Source organism: Dinoponera quadriceps, unplaced genomic scaffold, assembly GCF_001313825.1.
Source record: "Dinoponera quadriceps isolate SergipeBrazil2010 unplaced genomic scaffold, ASM131382v1 scaffold566, whole genome shotgun sequence".
NCBI lineage: Eukaryota > Metazoa > Arthropoda > Insecta > Hymenoptera > Formicidae > Dinoponera > Dinoponera quadriceps.
The window spans coordinates 1,631,444-1,651,049 of NW_014555972.1; the positions used below are offsets into that span (position 1 = coordinate 1,631,444).

Genomic DNA, 19,606 nt, shown 5'->3' on the forward strand with positions numbered 1-19,606 from the left:
GAGAGAGAGAGAGAGGGAGAATAATATAGTTTTTAATATTGTTTCAGAGAATGGTTCGTTTGGTGCGTGGGCGGTTGTTGAATTCGTTCGGCATGCGTTCACCGTCCGTGCGAAATCTGCATTTCATTTTTCAAGCAGAGATATGATTCATATCGCGTGTTCGCGTAGCTTCCTTTCTGTTTTCCCGGTGAAAAATCGTCACCGATGAATCAATACTCGCTCTTGCATTTCCACGTGCTCGGGAAACTCTTTTGAATAATATTTACGCGCATAACCAGATATATTACATTGTTATTCGTTTCCGATATACATATAAACATTTGATGAGATCTCTTTGCCCTGTATAAATAATTCACAATATTATCTCGTACATCGTAAAATATCATATCTAGATTTGGATAAGTTAACTTTTGTTTTTAATCAAATTGAGTTAACATTATAAATTAACTTAATAAAAGTAACGGTATAAAGATTAATTGTGTACAGTCGTGTGTGCGTGTGTATATATATGTTCCTTTACATAATTAATTTTTCAATCGCAGATGAAATTTATGTTAAATAAGGAAAAAATAGTTTACTGTATAAAGAAATACCAACTGTTTCGTGCCCGCGATTTCATGCAAGAAAAGATCAATAGCGTTAAAAAAAAGTCCTACTGGCATCATTTCTGCTTTTTCTTATTCTATATATTGTAAGCGGCATGTAATAATTCCAATATTGATAAATTATTTTAATTGATAAATTATTTAATTTACATGAAAAAGAAATTAGTAAGTCAAAATTACGATAAATAATTTAAGCAAAAGATTAATTCATTTAAAATTAATTAAGTTAAAAGTTATTAATTCTAACCATCTAACTTAACTTTTAACTGATTAACCAATTATTAACCAATGTTGATTATATTACATATATTATTCTTTTTCCTTCTCTTGCCCTCTCTCTCTCCCTCGGAAAGAGTAATAAAATTTTACGGATACCGCAATGCTTCGTTGGAGAATATTAGGTCAACCAGTGAGTTGCCGAAATTAATCGTCCGGACTTGTCTCGTCTAATTTTAGATCTTCTTTCATTGTTAGACAACCAAGTAAGTTCTCCAAATCGCAGTCATCATCCATTTGAAACCTACTGTCTGTTCATTCGGTCCCTCCTCTTTCTCACGAGAGAGAATGATTCACTCGTAGCGTCGCGTTTCTCGTCGATTTTCCCGACACCTCTTGTCGAGTGATCGTCATCGGTGACTCAGACGGCTGATGGTTCCCAGAAGCTCCGAGAGTTAGAGGATCTGATATTGTCATGGATTTCGTCCAAAACGGTGCTACGTCGCAGACGACGAGTTCCGACGCCGCCCGTTGAGTTTGGCCAACGTCGCGAAACGTAATTACTCAGCCCATTATTTTGACGTGCAAACGTCTAACTGGGAATCCTCTCTCGATGAAATTCCGCGAGTGGCATCGCCGCGAGTGATAAACTACTCGTTTCACCTGGCAATAGCGATGCGCTATCTTGATACCGAAGGTTGCCGATTTATTTGTGTCGTGCAAAAATTAATTAAAGTAAGATGGCTACCATAAATTGCATAAATTTTATTACATAAAGTAATATATATTACATGTATATAAATATGTGTATAAGCTATGTGTGTGTATGTGTGTTGCCTAAAATCTTACAATCCTCTATTCCAAGAAAATTCACATTAATTTTCTTCAAGCAAAGTGACGTGAAAGAATGCTACGTTGAAATTACAACCGACGATTCTACAGTGCATCCTAAACCAATTGCTAAATCTTGTTAAATCTACTAACTTCATTCGTGCTTTATTAAGGAGATTGCAAAGCTCAGCTATCGTATTTCAGTAGCGCATCAAAAAGAAAAGACTCGGAAATTTACTATTTGTCAAGCATAATTACATTCCTATATATTTGTTTTATTATCTAAATAATAAATGTAAATTTGGAACGAAGTTGAGATAATCATATATATACAATATTTCAGATGGAAATAATATCATTTATTTTTCTTATCAATATTATTATGTTATATTTATGCATAAGTTGATTCAATAGAGATGCACAGATAAAAGGAAGAATTATAGAAGTGCATAAACATGTACATATGTATGTGTATTTCGAATATTACTATTAATTATGAATCTTACACCGCTTTTCAAAACGAAATGGTCAATAGTTCTGAAATTTGTACACAATGTCTGCATATTAATTTTTAATATCATAATAGTTTTCCGTCACAATCTTATTTTTAATTTAGAAAATATTATAAATAGAAATTAAAAATAGCAAACTAATCTCAAGGAATGTATAAAATTTGTCAGTTTTAGTTATAAATAACTCAGCTCTTGAATGGCCAATTTTCTTCTAAATGCACGTGCAGACAGATAATATTTCAATGCATATATAGTGTCAAGTTTCACCGAATTCTTGTCAAACTAACTTCTTTAATCGTGTTCGTTTTTGCAATACTCATATACTACCATGTCTTTCCATATAACAAAATCCCCCGGCAATTTTGACTCGCACTTTTTCTGCTTGCGAAATTTACACGCGATCTATAATTGTTTGCTTCGTCTTCTATATTATTCAGTTAACAACTTTTCGGTTTCGCGAGCATCAAACGAGTTTCGCTGCGAGGCGAATAACAACGTGAATGTGTGTCTTAAAATAGTCACGGCTTTGTTAGCGCTTGTTGTAAGTCGGGTTTTATAGCAACGGGCTCTTATTCGCGGCACAGGTGACGGGCATAATACGAGCTGAAAGGAAAATATTTGCAGCACGAAAAGGCGTTAAAACGCATTTTTATTGTAGCCGCTTCTACGAAAAGCTCTTCCACTGTCCGATCATTTATTATTGATTTCTCTCACGCGCCGTGATCGTCCGTCAAACGTTTCTTTGGTGTGAACGCACCACGTGCGTATTTATTATTTAACCGGGTATACGGCGAAACTTCGATTACCCCGAAACTTTGTACTTAACGGCCGGTTTTTCACGGCACATCATTTATAATGCCGGATATGTCGGATGACTTATCGATACAGACGGGGATTTCTCCTTATCCGTACGACGACATCCGAGAAATCCTTCGTGAAACGGCTGTTCTGTCTACGTGAGCTTAATATATTGCGCTGGTTTTCTGTCCTCGTCGGTGCGTTTTCAAGCTCCTCCAAATAGAACAGATAAATATTTGTGCTTGTTTCTCATTTTGTTTCCTCTCCTCCCCCCCCCCCCCCCNCCCCCCCCTCCATCATTCTCCCCCTCTCTCTCTCTCTCTCTTTTTCTCTTTCTCTGTCTCTCTTTTTCTCTTTGTTCCTCTTCCTCTACTTCGACATGCCCAACTACACGTACGCGTGCCAAGCATAACTGGTGTTGCCGTGCGTTGTTTTTGGCGAGTTTACGTCCAGCGTAGAAAACCCTCTCAAATGCGGGCCGCGCGGGTCAGAACGTATCCGCTGAGTGCATCTGGAGCGGGTAACGTCGTTAATTAGAGCCATAATTAATCTGCCATCGTCATGAGCAACCTCCAAAAGCCACACTTGTTCCTCGAGGGCGAAAATAGACTTCGATAATAGGCGCGCTCTCGCTCGAAGGGTGCATCGAGCGATCCTCGACAGTCTCTTATGTAACATCATTAATTACCTCACGTCGATGATGATATACGGCATTTCCCTTCCGGAAGAACCGCCCGCCATTACACGTTTCTTCAGGTTCTTTCAGATAGATCTGGTTCGATAAATTGCGTTACGAAACGGCAAACGAGCAGCGCGCGATTTTTCACATTGATTTTCACGTTGCTGGGATTAATGTGTCAAAAGAAATGGATTCGAGAGCGCGTGTTACGCGCGCGCGATCAATTTAATGCAACTCGAACGTGACGGAACGTTCTCGCTTTATAATGGAATTTTCAAAGGTACGCTTCTCCCTTCCGTCGTGAGAAAATGGAAACGTTAAAACAACGCTCTTTGCTACATCCCCGCAGGTTAAATTACGTGACTGTGACTTCTGCGAATAACGATGCTTTATTATTTCTGTTGAGCCGTCTATGGGGCGCGCTCGCACTTGTAAAAAGCGATCGCGACATGCAATTTTTCCGTTTAATTCGTTATCGACCAAATCTACACGTCTCCGTAGATGACAAGAGATGAAGAAATAAAAAAGAGATTAAGTCCCTGAAACACAGAGTCTAACCACAACAGTTTTGTAGTAAAATGGCGTCTGTTACGTCGCGGAACACGTGCCTATTAGACAGAATTATATATTGTTTCGAATAAAATTTAATCTTTACGTTAAATAAAACTATTATATATTATATCGTTTCTTGCGGTATTAAATTAATATTTAGTAAATTATGAATCGCATTTCTATTTCGTATTTGTAACAAAAACGAACTGATTAGAATTGGAATTCTAAGCTTAGAAGGTAGTTGACTTACTATATTGACTACAAATAATGAAAATACGCATATAAATAGGCAGGAGTCAAAATCGAAGGAATAATTTATAGCAACAAAACGATGGATATGCATTCTAATTAAATGATCTTCATTTAATTCGATATCATTTTAAAAGGCTGTTCAGTTTATGAATTATGTTTATAACATTTTAAATTGTGTTTATAAACATGTTAATAAAGTGATATTATTTTCATGACAATTAAACAACTACGATTATAACTATCGTCACGTGTATTATTTCCTCTCATTTGAATTTGCCTCAGTTTTGCACTATTTCTTATTGGTTCTGTCATGTAATTACAAAGATTGATTCAGTCAATATGAATATAGATAGTCAGCGGCCAGATTCTGTGTTCTAGGGGCTTGAAAGAGAGAAAACTCGGGCGAAAAAAATATTTCTAACATTTGATGTTTTCGGAGAGTTTTGACGTCGAATTTTGATGGACGATGTTTCCGAAAAACTCGCGGCGGTTTTTTTTCTGTTATATCGTTGCAGTGTTTCTAACACAAAGTCATTCGTGACACATGTTGAAAGTTCAACTCATGCCGGCTTTGACGCGGAATGACGCGTAACCTTCATGGATCATAGATTTCGACAACGTGCGCGATCCTTTCGGGTCACGGACGTTAGCGATTGCATGACCCTTTCAGCCTAGAGACCGGAGGGGGGTGGAGGGTTCTCGTAGTAATACAGCCTTTTTGGGTCATACAGCCGTTACGGATCAGCGAGTTTAGTGGAGAAATACGGTAGAATTTAACCATGGCGCACATCCCTTCGGTTACAATATCAGCTTCGTCCCCAATTATAACTTACTGCTCGAGTAAATTGTTGTTATGCGTATTTGTACGCGTCCGGCCCATGATTACGTCAGGGCAGCGGCGACGGATTCTACGGGAAGCAATTTGTCCCGATTATCATTAGTGAGTAACTGTGAGTCGCGGAGAAATTAGTGAGAAACTGACAAAGTGCTAACGGTGGGAGGAAGTGACGAAAGATTTAGCGTTGTCAGTAATTAAGCTGAAAATATTGATATTTTCGGATATTTCACTACACAGTAAGAAATTTCGGGTCCAAATGTTAAAATTGTTTGCGTCACAAACTTTATCACTTCAATGTAAAATTAACATACAACTAATATGTTATTTTCGTAACGTTTTCATGTGTTATATTTATGTCAAATAACTTAACATTTTTCTGTATCATTTAAAAACGAAATGTTATCTCGAGTTCTGTTAACACAACTGCTTAGTTAATTTTACGTATTGTGCTTGTTATGATATTGAATTATTTTATTTTTCGTGCGTGTTTTAGTATGATAATTGACAGAAAAGTGGCAATCTCAGCGAAACGAAGAATTTATATTATTCTTTTTTTATGGGCGAAACAAGCATGTATTCAATGACGTGGTTGTAGCTTTTAATTGGATTTCATGGCCGATCGGCGAATTTCAGGGTGAATCATTTTTACATTCACAACGCCATCCGACAAATCCGACGTTCCACCAGTCAGGTGGCTCCGCAAAAAGTCCAATTTTTTTTTGTTTAGTATCGGAGCTGCAGGTACAATTTTCATTGTAGCCATTTGTTGTTGCGTATGGCAAAATGGATTCATCGAAATGACGCACCCGCGGGAAATCATAGGAGATTTTATTTCACTGTTCGTCACGTACGCGCGAGAAAATTGTTGCCTCTCTGATTGTGGCAAGATTAAAGGGTAGTGCGCCCCTATAATCCAGTTATATTATTTGGAATTAAAAGAGCAATTTGACTAAAGTGATACATGAAACGGAAATTAAACGTTGAGGAAAAATGTTACTACAAATTTTTTTATCGAAAATTCCCCTTTAATACGTTCGCTAGGTTTACTTTTGAGGGCTTTTTCCACGGATCACCTAGTATTTTTTTTTTTTTCATTTACATAATCGCATAAAACAGACTTAGTTCGATAATATGCACTTAGAAAAAAAAACTGCTATCATACATATACGTGACGTTAGTCTCTCGTGAGAGATGGTTGCGTTACATATGTGTGTGACGCTGATGCACGGGAGAAAATAGCACCAATTCGAGTTTCATATTTTCATATATAAGCAAAGTCATATAATTTCATGTGAATATAAACTTACTTACATGAAGAAATTCGATATAATTTCTCAAAATATCATATTCTTGTTATTTAAGAATGATTTTTACGAATGAGAGGAAACAATATTAAATGGAACAAACATGTATATTCTCCTAACTAATACAATTCTCAATTTGAAGATATCGAATCGAGCATTTTTTTTTTCTGTGTAGCGAACGTGTTTATTGAGTTTGTTTTATTTACAAACGAATGTGCTTTATTTGCAAACGAATTGTATTGGGAAATGTATGTGTTGGATGATGCGACGTACAGACACGTAACATTTTCATTCCACACAAGAAATATATTTCTCCGGACACGTAGCGCATCGCCTTATCTGTTTTTACCTTTGTTAAAGTTTGACGACGCGATATTTCTTCAGATAAGTGAATTTGGTACAGAGGGACCAGCGAGAGTCTAATCGCAGGTGTGCGTGCGTGAGCACGCGTTCTCTCCCATTTGTAGCGTACATGTTTGATGACTTCTCAAATAACATAAGTACTTTCATCCTGCCGACGGAGTGAGTAACGAAGAGTCTCCGCGCAACGGAATTTCGGCATTTTCTGCCGACTCATTTGTCGCGTATATGGCAAGGGGTTCGGCAATATTTAACGTGCTCGGTAGTCTTAAAATTTAATTGCAAGAAAAGTTGATGTCGCAGCTGCGGCGAACGACCGAGTCGACGTGTTACCTGCGAGGCCTGATCGAGGGTTTCGTTGAATGCGAGTAGTTCCGTGTCATTACTCTCCGCGCCATTAGGTATTCTGAGAGATCGTCGAGCCACGACTTTCGTCGATGCTCGCAATGGGGTTGCATTCGTGCGAAATCACCGGGAAAAACATTGCCTTCGGGTCTCGTCGGAGCGATATTGGAAAGTTTCGGTTTAACGTGAATTCGCGCGAATCCTGGAAAAATATAACTAAACTGACCTACTATTCTGTTCTTGAGCTCTAAAACTTTGTTGGTGTGAAATTAAAACTTATGCACTTGGGTGCAAACCAGCAACACTTCTTTACCAAAAAAAATAGTTAATTGCAAGGAAATTATTATATATTTCCTTGCAATTAACTATTTTTTTAAGATGTTTTGGGGGATTGACGCTTCTAGAAATTAGATCCAAAAGCTGAGATACCTGCGACACTTATAGAAAATTATATCAAGCAAATAAAACAAAAGCACCTAAATTACGTTATTTTGTCACATTTATCCAATGTTCTTATATGTTATCTTTAATTTTATATTTTTTTAAATTTTCAAAATTTCGCGATGCACGTTGCTCTCTTATTAGATGGAGAAAGATCCTCTGATTTCTTTCCGACCATCATAAAATAGCATTATTAAGTAAATTACCTACCACTGTTTTATTATTTTAATTTTCACGAAAAAAGCAAACTCAACAAAAAGTTTAGCGTAAGGAAAAATTAAACAACATTAACATCACAGCCGAACGAGCTTGCGAACAGAAAGCGCTACTTTAGCTCCAACTACTGTATACAGTAAACGAAGTTCATGCACTGTCCGACGGAATTTAGTACTTTACAGCCGAGAAACATGACTGTTTTATCATGTCAGTTTTGGTCTGTTTTTCCTTTGCCGTTTCAGCAGATTCGTGAAATTATCTCTTGCGCCGAGCGCAGCGCGTTTATGCGTTCTTTATAAGGGAAAGTGAGAAATATGTCGTCGTGGACGCCAAGCTGAAAAAGTATCGTGAACAGTTTTACCCAAGTTTTGACGTTTTAATATTGATTCCCGGTAAGTTATATTTACTTCGGACGGCTCGTTGTGGCGCACGAATAATAGAATGTCAGGCTGTACTTCCGGAAGGATCAGCAATATTGCGAGGACGATGGGGAATGTACATCGACGATATGAAGCAGTTGGGAGAAAAATTGGCTTCACCGTAGGAGATGATTGTTTCGCCGAGGCAACGTCCGGAAGCTTTCTGTTTAACGCGCGCATCAATCTTTATATTAACGAAATAAGTTCTTCCCCGACAAATCCACGAGTCACTTAGAAAAAGTAGTGTTCTGTTCGGCTCATCGAAAAGATTAGCAACGTGAGGCGAATAAGGATAAGGAATTAAGCTAGAGGATAAAAGGTAAATAGCGATCTTGAGGTTACATTTGCACGACAAAAATTTACGTTACTTTAATTTCAACGTTTCCCTCCCTCTCTCTCTCTCTCTCTATCTCCCTTTTTTTCTCTCAATAATGATTCAACGAGTATTAAATATTTTCCTCGCAAAAGGAAGGAAAAAGGAAACAAGAATCGATACGTTTTATGCTTAAAATAACGCGTCACGCGATTCTGTGGGAGGATCACTGAAGAAAATCCCAAATATAGGACACAAAAGAAGGAAGGAGGGCGACTTTGAAGTATTATATTATATCCATTTGCTTTCTTAAGGAAAGTAAAAGCTGGGACGAGACAAAAAGGGAGTATCTCGTCCGGAGATGTCACGTGGATATCTCCCGATCTGTCTGTAAATCGCGTAATTGGATATCGCCGGAAAACACGCCGTAAAATCGGAAGATTTTCCGTTCCCGCGGATTTGTCGGGCGGCCTTGCAGCCTCGGTGTGGTGGCTGAAAGTAAAATACAAGTTGTCGAGCTTCGGACGATGAATTTCCGGAAAGGATTTTTTCGGGATTCTTACGTCTACACGGGATCGATAATGTATAAAACGTTAGTACCTTACGTGTAGACGTGATGCCCTATGACACGTCTTTTTCTTTCTTTTTTCTAAATAGTATTTAGAAAAATTATATATATAAATATTTATTATTTATGTAAATATTTATACTACCGGAGTAACTTGATGTGGTCGCAGAGCGTACAATTGCGGAAATTCAATTAGCTGCATTGCTCGCGATGTTTTGCGTAGAACGCAGCGACACAATTTCGGAGAAATGCGCTTGATTTATCGGACGCGCGCGGATGCGGCAAGACGTAATTTCGCCGTCGTGCCGAGCAATTCAGAGATAAGTTTATTAAGCGAGCGTTTGTGCGGATACTCACTTACGCGTCTTACGTGCGAGCGACACGTTTATTCCGCTCATACAAATATTTGTATAAAATAATATTAAATAAAATACGTGTATAATATTTTGCGGATCAATCTCATATCAGACTGTGTCACTAATGTTGTGCACCGATTCTATGTTAGATTTCAGAATCGTGTAATTTGAATAAATAATAAACCTTCGTCTCTGCCGTGCTTAACGGGTCGAAGGATGCGTTTCCGATGGATTTCAAATGAGAGATTTGACGAAGGTCGTTGGGGCGCTACTAATGATAGCCTTTTTCGTTGATAATGGGCGCCTTTGGTTCTATTTCTGCCATTTTTGCACTGCAGGCATGCCGGCGCACACGTAATACAGTTAAAAATAAGTCCACTGGAACCCCAGCGGGAACCCAGATACAACAATATCGGTTTTATTTCCGTACTTTTGTCTGATGTTAAGCGACAGCTTGTACATACAGAACATACGCGCGATTTTAACGAGCGAGCGATTCATTGATAAACCGACCGGCTGCTTTCTACGTTTCGCTATTTTTGTTTTGTCATTTAGAGCGACGTCGGTGAACACACGCGCACACGCACGCACACACGCGTGCGCATTCGCACACACACTACGCGCATAATACGCGCATAATACGCACAATATATAATCGATAATCGCGTCCGCGTTCGAAATTCCTCCGTAATGAAAAATCTGATCGGCTTTTTGGCGTGAAATTCGATTTAACTCGCTGAATTTCGATTTATTTCTAGAGACCGCGTATCATCGTCGTGCGCGCGCTTATTACGGTTGACATTCGTAATCTACGAACTTATCAGAGTTAAGCTGGCTTAGCTTGTCCGCCATTAAGGGACGCCGAAATCCACCGCATTGATATTGTACACGAGGCAGGCAGAGGCTGAAACGCGATAATTATTACAGCGTGCTAAAGCCGGCGGATCGTTTCAGGTTGAGATATTGTACCAACAATGATGTTATATGCAACCGTTATACGTACATAAACGCATACGCGGGTTGGCTTATTCCGAAACTGACAGTATTTATTGTGTAATCATTCAAATGGATGTCGGACGTATTATATTACGGTATCTAATGGCGAAATTCGACACGTTTCGTACACGCTTTGCACGATACATCGTGCTCTGTTTGACGATTTATCGCAGGTAGGAATGTTGCGATACCGTGGAAGTATAAACACGGATTTTGAAACGGGTGTTTAATGAAGAATATCGATATACACTAGTGATACCAATGTCAGAACAACAATATCGATATCGATATTGAAATTTTAAAAAAATTTCGAGGAAATATAAGAATCAGGTGATTATTTTACAAAGTTACTTTTAAGGATTTCATACGTATAAGCGTAATAATTTTACTTATGGTGTAAAAGTACGAGTATTCGGCGTATGTCAACAAATGTTTGATCGAACGATTTTCAATTTTAATCATGCTGAGGCAAATAATGTAAGAAAGATTCGGACGATTCATATTTATATTCCAGCTAACAAGATGACGTCAAATGGCGTCTTATTAAAACTGGACACGTCATTAGGACGTCATTAAGGCGTCATTCAACGTCACCTTGTTGGCTAGGATATTCAGTTGTGCTCTTCGCATTTGTCGTACGTGTTCGCGATAATTAAATCGCCTGACGTAGGTGGAATACATGAAACTATATTAATTAGTTTCAGAAATTTGAGAGATACGGCACGACGACGGATTGTCATAAATGAAAAATTGTCTCAACTTTCATTATTGTTTGGTATACAAAGAACGCTCACGCGATTATGTTATATATTTACGAAAACTTTCCGCGGACGAATTTGCATAAAATATAAAGGGAAAACACAGCGGGATAGGAATACCAACGAGAGTGTGTTTTGCATATTCTTGATACAATACAGAGACAAGGAAAAGAGAGAGTAATTCTGCATTAATTTAAATAATGTGACAAGCGGGACAGTCGTCGAGACGAAGACTCACCACGAGAGGGACTCTGAGCTCCGTATTCTCAAAATGATCATTTTATTAAAAAGGGTTCCGCCTGGCAAGATTAATAGCGCCGTAAAGCGCCATTTGTAAGAACATTTACGACTCGGAACGCGAATGTACTTTATATATGGTATTTTTAAGTGAACGTTAATTGCGAAAGTGGTGTATTTATTCCTGCGACTTTTCCACTTTCGTAACATTTACTGTTCCCTTCGTGTTAACGTTACGTTTTTTCTCTCGCTATCTGACCACGAAAGTTCTCGATATTTTGAATGCTTTCTTGCTCTGTTCGCAGGAACAGCAACGTCTCGGGCGAGAGATCGCCGTTCGAGGGCTCCTGCTGCAGCGGACAAGGCGCTAGCACTGAAAGTGACATCGAGGAAATTTCGAAATACAGGGTTGTCTTGCTGGGAGATTCCGGAGTGGGAAAGACGGCACTGGTCTCGCAGTTCATGACGAGTGAATATATGAACACGTACGACGCTAGTCTAGGTAAGTCTGTGCACCCTTGCACGGCGAACAATGTTGCGTCATCTCTCAGTAAGACTGGTGCAAACTTGTAATTATTTTCCGAGTTAGAGGGATACCATACTTGGAAACTTTACTGACGGAATATTGTATTTTTTTTCTTGCAAAGTTCACATCTTATTAGTTGTACGGAATTATAAGCGCTTTTACATTGCAGTGGAAGTATGCGCGAAAATAAATTGCAACATTGCTCAGTAATAATAATTAATAGAGCGAAAATAGTTAAAAATTTCAAAGTGGCATCTCTAGCTGTCAGTTAGCGTAAATTTTTACCTGATACAGAAATCCTGTAACTTGTACATACCGAATGTGCACTGGAAAAAGGATTTGATGATAACTATTGAAATTTAGTGAATATTCGTCAACCAAATATTTAATTACTGCAACCAAATAATTTAGTACCATGTACTAACTATGTATGTATTATATATGTATAATACATACAATATGCGGTAGTATACAATACTGTATATGCAATATACGGAATTGAATTATTTAGTTGCAATAATCAAATATGGTCGGCAAATTTTAGTACTTATTGTCAAATCTCACTAAATTTTAGTACTTATTGTCAAATCCTTTTTTTACTGTGCCGATACTCCAATCAGGAGAATTTCAGGGAACATTTTTATACGTTTACAATTAAATTTAGAAGAAAAGTTTGCAGAAAAATATTTATATGCTTTTTTAGATTTTCCGTTAGGTGAAGCAGAATAGCGTATATTCATTGCATTCACATTTATATTGCACTTATATTTACATGAGATTTACGGTTTGTAGGAAATACAAAAAGAATGACGTGATCGTGTTTGTGTAACGTAACATTTTGAGAATTTCTACGTTATCGACACTTATCAACTTCATCACCGATTTTTATGTCCTCTTCACTGACTGAGACCAATTATTCTATGCATAATGGTTATTCTTCATTAGGTTCCTGACTTTCCGTTATTCCGCGCAACTCGACGTTTAGCGCGTATCCGCCGCAGGACGATTTAAAGCTGCAATTCCTCTCTTTTCTCGTCATTTTTTAATGAAAAAATTTCAACTCTGCAATCTTTTTCCTCCCGGAAAACCGAGATTAAATTAGGCCTTTCCAGGAAAAAGAGCGAGAAAATTTGTTCGAACGCTTTCATCCCGTTTCTGTCCCTACGAGACATTGTCGGCCGTGAAATTTAGTCCCTCGGAAATTTAACTCCGCGTTTGTGCATTTTCCACTCAGACCGCCGCGCGACAATAGCCCCCAATCATACAGGGTCTTTGCCGTTTAATTAACTTCCTCTGAATTAATTAATTAGTTAATTAAAAAAACTCGCGGAAGCCCGCTCGCTCGCGTTTAAAGACACACGGCTCCGTTGCGGGTTTGCGCGGCGCAAATACACCGCGCTTCAGAGCGCGCTTCAGAGCGCGCAGTCTGAAAAGAGGAGGAGGATTAATAATAAAGAGGAGCCGGAGAAAAATCCACTTTGTACTTTCGTTTTGCATTTTCGCCGCTCGCTTTGAAACGCAGGTACACTCCGCGAGAAGAGGGCGCCCAGCCCCTGCGCAATTGCACGAGCATATTGTGTGCGGCCTCGGCGCAATCATTTCGAGGCGAGGCGAGTTTCCTAGCGACATACGTTCGTTCCTTCCTTCGCGCGATCGCGGACGGTCATACACGTGCACAAAACCCACGTGCGGCTCGGCGCATCGCGCTACTACCGAGAGTTCACGAGAATCTCACCTTCTCCACCGCTCTCCTCACCTCTCTCGCCCCGATGCCTCGCCGATACGTGTGTACAATATTCGATAGCGCCACGATGCACCGTCAAATTGTGCGTAAATCGATTTACCTACATACTTGCGCGTCTACTCGCTTGTAAACAGGCATAACAGCCTTAATACGTGAAGTTATACTTTCCTGGGACGCTTAAAAGTTGTTTGGTTCGAAGGGTGAAAAGGAGGGAGGAAGGTGGGAAGATGAAAGACGGTTTTAGTAATGTGCATTGATTCTCCTAGTTATTTTGCGTATATAAATATTAGGGTGAAGTCATCGGAAAATGAATACTTTCCAAAATATTTCACGATTTATCCGGGCGCTTTTCAATATATGATATGAAATATCTCGCAAAATATTCGTTTTTCGATAAACCACCATAAGACTGTTTTTTTTTTTTTACGTAGAATGACGGGTGGAATCGATTGCTTTAAAAAACAAATGGGGAAACCTAAAAAAACTTCATTGCATTTTCCAAATAAATTTCTTCACCAATTTGCGGTGATTAGTATCACTAGATGCTTTCTCTCATTCTTTTATGTACAGAAGCATTAAAGTGTGGTTGTCGAAAAGTGAATATTTTACGAGATATTTCATGTCTTGCACTGAAAATTATCGGGATAAATTATAAGATATATTGGAGAGTATATTAATTTTTCGATAATTTCACCTTAATACTTAATACGCTTTATACAAAATGCTTAGGAGAATCGATGTGCGTTACGTCGGATCGGATTGTGCGATGCGTCGTTTTTCTTTTGCCTGACATGTTTTTCAACATTGGATACCTTCGGAACTAAATATATACTTGGCGCGAGACGCCACTGCGTCTCTTGATAAATTAATGTCCCTTCCATTTATATCGGTACGACTCTGACGAGAGATTCTCCAATAAACTTCTTGAAGAGTCTTATCTTTAAAATCAAGGTTGAACAAGATGTAGTATCATACCTTTAATTCGCCGCTAAGTTAGCAGAAATTATACATTCATTTCGTATTCATCACTTCGAATTGCTGTCAGATATCCTCTTTCTCTCTCTTGCTCACTCTACCTTCTCTATCTTGTTCGCGTGTTCATTTATCTCTCATCGTAGACTCAAGATATCCCACAGATATTCTGTCACGAATAAATTCAATTCATCGCCACCTGAAGGAGAAGAAAGAGAGGGAGAAACGGCGGGCAGTGATGGATTTGCTTTCTTGAGAAAAGCAGGATGTTGCAAAAGGGAGAAGCTGGATGCTTATCCAAGGGGAGGAAATTTGTTATGGTGCGCGTTACGACGGACACCCGAATGAAATGATCTTGATATACAAGCGACGGCGGTTATGACGCATCACGCGAAACTTCGCCTCGATAATGCGCTTCCATATACTCGACGGACTGAAAATCAATGAGCCATATTTTCCTCGTGGGGAAAACATAGCGACGGATTTTTTGTCCAACAGTGCGTCGCTTTCACGGGACATTGTTTTTCAGCATTTATTTACTTCGCATTCGCTCGTAGTACGTTGTTGTTTTTATCGCTTCACACACACAGTAGTTTATGATTTATCCGCGATGTAAATTTGTGAAAATAGAAAATACGGTGGTAGCGAGAACAACGCTTTCATTTAAAATTGGAAAGTTTTTCCCTTTCGTGCGGATTTTTAATTTATGCGTCGGCATAAAACGTGTATAATTGAATTTATAATAACATTATAAATAAGAGTTGCTGTATGCAGAGATAAATTTGTTTGCTTACAAACTCGTAAGTTCGACGTGGTTTTAAATAATTCCGATCTCTTTAACTTTTCTTCTTAATTTTAACGTCAGAAAAAAATTCGCGCGAATTCACCTCGCTTGAACTAAATTCATCGTCGAATATTAACAGTTTCGTTAAAATGTGATTGTTTCGGGAGGAAGTGATTTCTCCCGCGACAAATGCGCCGCGTCTGAACAGAGCGAGCGAGTTATAAATTATTCGCAACACGCGAGCGCTTACCCGAAGCGTACGCTAATGTCATTCGATTAATGTGAGAACCTGTTACGCTCCAGATTATGAGAGTTGTTTGTTGATCTGCATTCGCCATCGAATGTAATAAATGCACGCTTGCAGAGTGTGGGTCGTTGTTAATGGTGTCCAAACTTGCGCGCGACAAATCGCCGAGTTTCCGCAATGCAACAGAGATACCGCATCAGGTCGGGCTCCCTCCTTGAAGCTCGGTTCGTTTATTCAAACTAATAATCAGTCTCGTCGTTTGTATATTTTATGTGGATATCTATGATTAGTGATTATATTTTAACTAATTATATTTTATACAGGGAGAAACTCTCTCTCTCTCTCTCTCTCTCTCTCTCTCTCTATGCCGAGAAATAAATATATCATTGCCAAGCGGTATATGCTTCAGTCGATCGAACGAAATTTAACGGACAGACAGAAATGTTTTCATTTCCGTCGGGTTCCGTGAGAAGCGAGTGTCTTAATCGTTAAAATTTTTATCGGAATAACTATCGTATTCAGGTCGGTGCTATTTTCACTTATGCTATTGGAGATTTGGGAAAGATGAAATCTAGTTTCGCTTCATATTTTGCGGATTTTGGGCACAAGGAATTGAATTCACCGAATACCAAGTTTCAGTATATTATATATAGGCGAAATTTTCTATTATAATACTTTTTATACAAAACGAGAATTTTTTGTAAGTTAATCCGCTATATTGAGTCAATTGTTGTGAATTTTGAAAGTTTTACGTCACATTCGGAATTAGCGATTCATAATATTATTAGTATGTGAAGTTTATATTGGTATATTTTATTAGAGTATGAAGTTGCAAAAAAGTTGGAGACAAAGAAATTTTTTTTTGGTTTTGAAAAGTCTATATTTATACCCCATGCTTTCATAGAGTTAAGACAAATGGTCATTGTAATAAAACAAAGAGCGGTAGTTAACTTTTGAACGCTGTTGTTCCAGTTTGCAAGATGTATTCGAGTTATCGAGAAAAATTTGAAGCATGATGAAGAGTTTATTATTCTAAAGCACAAATACGTAACAATACGTTAATTTTTGTCTAGATATTTTTGTTAAGCAATATGATTAATTTAATAGAGCTGAATGAATAACGACAATATTTTACTTCCTACGTTGATTACTATCATTGATACAGATAGACAGAGAGAGAGAGAGAGAGAGAGAGAGAGAGAAGAGGAGGGGAGGGAACTCGTGACAGCATATCTAATTAACGATATCCAATTAGCTTACTGTTAACTTATATTTGCATTATGGGACACAAGTAAACGCATGAATTCATATTGAATATCAACGTGAACGCGTGCTCTCATTAATAGGCATTTGCAAGTAATAGAAGATTGGGAATAAGTGCGAATGAAAATCTTTCGTGTGATTTTGAATGCAAGTGGCAGGCGTGAATATTCACGGCTCAACATTCAGCATAGGCCTTTGTCTTCATGTTACAGACGACGAGTTCGGCGAGAAGACTGTCTCCATCTTGTTGGATGGCGAGGAATCGGAAATGGTATTCATCGATCACCCGCACGTGGAAATGAGTGTAAGTACTATTATATATATTTACATATATGTATAATAATTGAAATTGAAATTGTTTTATACGGGGACAATACATCGTACAATCAACACGAAGAGACACAGTGATATTAACGTGTTCCTTATGAGGAACGCTGAAGCATATTATCCTTTACGCGAACTCTTTTTCAGCAGTAAATTCATTTTGCGTTCTATAAATCGTCTTATTATTACAATTTGTCTTTTTTAAGTCGTATATACGAATAGAAGTTCTGCCTTGCTTCACATTGCAAGTCGTTCCATAAATCTCTGTACAAAATAAGACGCGGGAATCTATGTGGCACGTTGCGTCACTGCCTTAGTAAGCTTAGCCAATCTTATATCTTTTTATAGCTTCTAAGAAACCTGTACGGCATATATATTTCGCGTAAGTTCAATTTTGAATAAACGCCGACCACCGGTATGATTATAGCAGCCCCAGCTTAAAGAGCTGCAGGTGTTCCGAGCGTTACCTTCACGCGGCACAAGATATTTCCATCGCGAGTCGATACGGTGTATGGAACTTGCCCGGCATGCATAAATTCGATAATAAATGCAAATGAAGGAAGGACCCCATAGTGACATTTAATGGTTTAATGGTTTTTTCATCATGCAAATGCTTATGAGAACGCATTGGCTTATCGCTCGATAAATTTCTTCTCTCGTCCGGGGCGATTAATAATATCGCCACGTCCGATTATCTCTCTCTCTCGTAATTCTTGCGATACGATCGTTTCTGGAATTCATATTAACGCGATGCGACGCGATGCAATATAATTAATTGCCATCTCATAATTGAAGAGCACAATGCTAAAGGGATAGGTGTACAGGACGCTTTTCACTTTGGTGTTTTGACCCCTGCGCCATTGATCTTACAACTACAATGCCTTGTAGAGGAACACCTATTATTAACGTTATCGAACATTCATCTGGGATCCGTTTCTGCGACGGTTCTTGCATAGTTAGTAATGATCTTGCTGTGTTTAACGGCCGATAGCCAATAACATATATTTCGTTTTAGAAATTCTTGATTTTTGCACTAAATTGTTTCGACAAGCACAATTTTATTCGGGCACGTAGAGAATTTTTATCCAAGATGTAAACATTCATGAAGCGAAAAAAGTATTATAGTAATCTTGCCTCGTTTATTGCTGTCACATATAAATTTTGGCATCAATATAAGTATATCCTAAATCGCGCAATGCAAGCTTACAGTGAATTATATGCTATTATAGTATATTATTTATAACAAAAATTTTCTGCCTATGGTTTTCGTTGTAGCGTCATTTTCCAGGACGTTTCATTTAATTCCGCAAGGTTTAAGATTAAACACGCAATACGTATTCGTCTCAGTCACGCTGAAAACGATTTTTCGCCCTGTCGCGCGCAGTGGGATTTCTAATTATTTTTCGGTATCACCGAAAGAACGGGAGCAATTGTGTGATGAGAGATGGTGAGAGGGTGCTTTTGAAAGAGGCCAGAGCCAAATCGAGGGACGGAATTGAGGAGGCGGTAATTTAAAATATGTGACGGTCCCGAGCCGGATTGCTCGGAGAAACACACAGAAGAAATTGCGAGAAATTTGGACCGAAGGCATACCTCGGAAATTGCCCCGGAAGGGCAACTGCTCCTAGTAATTGCTAGACCGTTGAGATTCCGTATACTCTCTTGTTGGAGTTAACGACGAACCTTTGTAATTTGCGGCAGTAAACGCGCCACGTGTGACGCGAAAATACTCCCAGAAATAGAGACTTACGATCCTACGCCATTGTGAAATTCCACGAGAGTTATAAATCCCTCTGTGACATTAATCACGAGCTTTTGCAACCTACACGTGTATTAAATTGTCATTGTCAATTATTATCATGAATACTTTAAACGATCAAAGTGACGCCAACGTGTTCCTCTTATAAATATAGAAACCTGTCTATGTTGAATACGCAGAAATGTATAACATAAAATACAAATGTGTATAATTAATAAAGTTCATTAGAGGAAGTTATTACGTATATTTCTGAGTTTATAAATTCTTATATTTCCATCACGTTGCTCTTTTCATATAGCAACGTCACGAGCGGATGTATCTTTTCGGAACAATCTACAAGTGAGTGTGTAGAGATATATCGAACCGAGTAGCAAACAGGGTTAACTTTATC

At 38.4% G+C, this 19,606-nt stretch overlaps 1 protein-coding gene across 5 annotated transcripts in view; it reads left to right on the forward strand.

Annotated features, from left to right (window-relative positions):
* The window catches only part of LOC106746322, a 63,643-nt gene that overhangs the window by 33,576 nt on the left and 10,461 nt on the right, over positions 1-19,606 (forward strand). For 3 of the 5 annotated variants that reach the window (XM_014622826.1, XM_014622824.1, XM_014622825.1), the window contains exons 5-6: positions 11,902-12,098; positions 17,324-17,436. In XM_014622826.1, coding sequence (XP_014478312.1) covers positions 11,902-12,098; positions 17,324-17,436 — 310 coding nt within the window. Of the gene's footprint in view, positions 1-11,901; positions 12,099-17,323; positions 17,437-17,883; positions 19,389-19,606 lie in introns of those variants that run through there. The other 2 variants (XM_014622829.1, XM_014622828.1) reach the window with 2 other exon arrangements.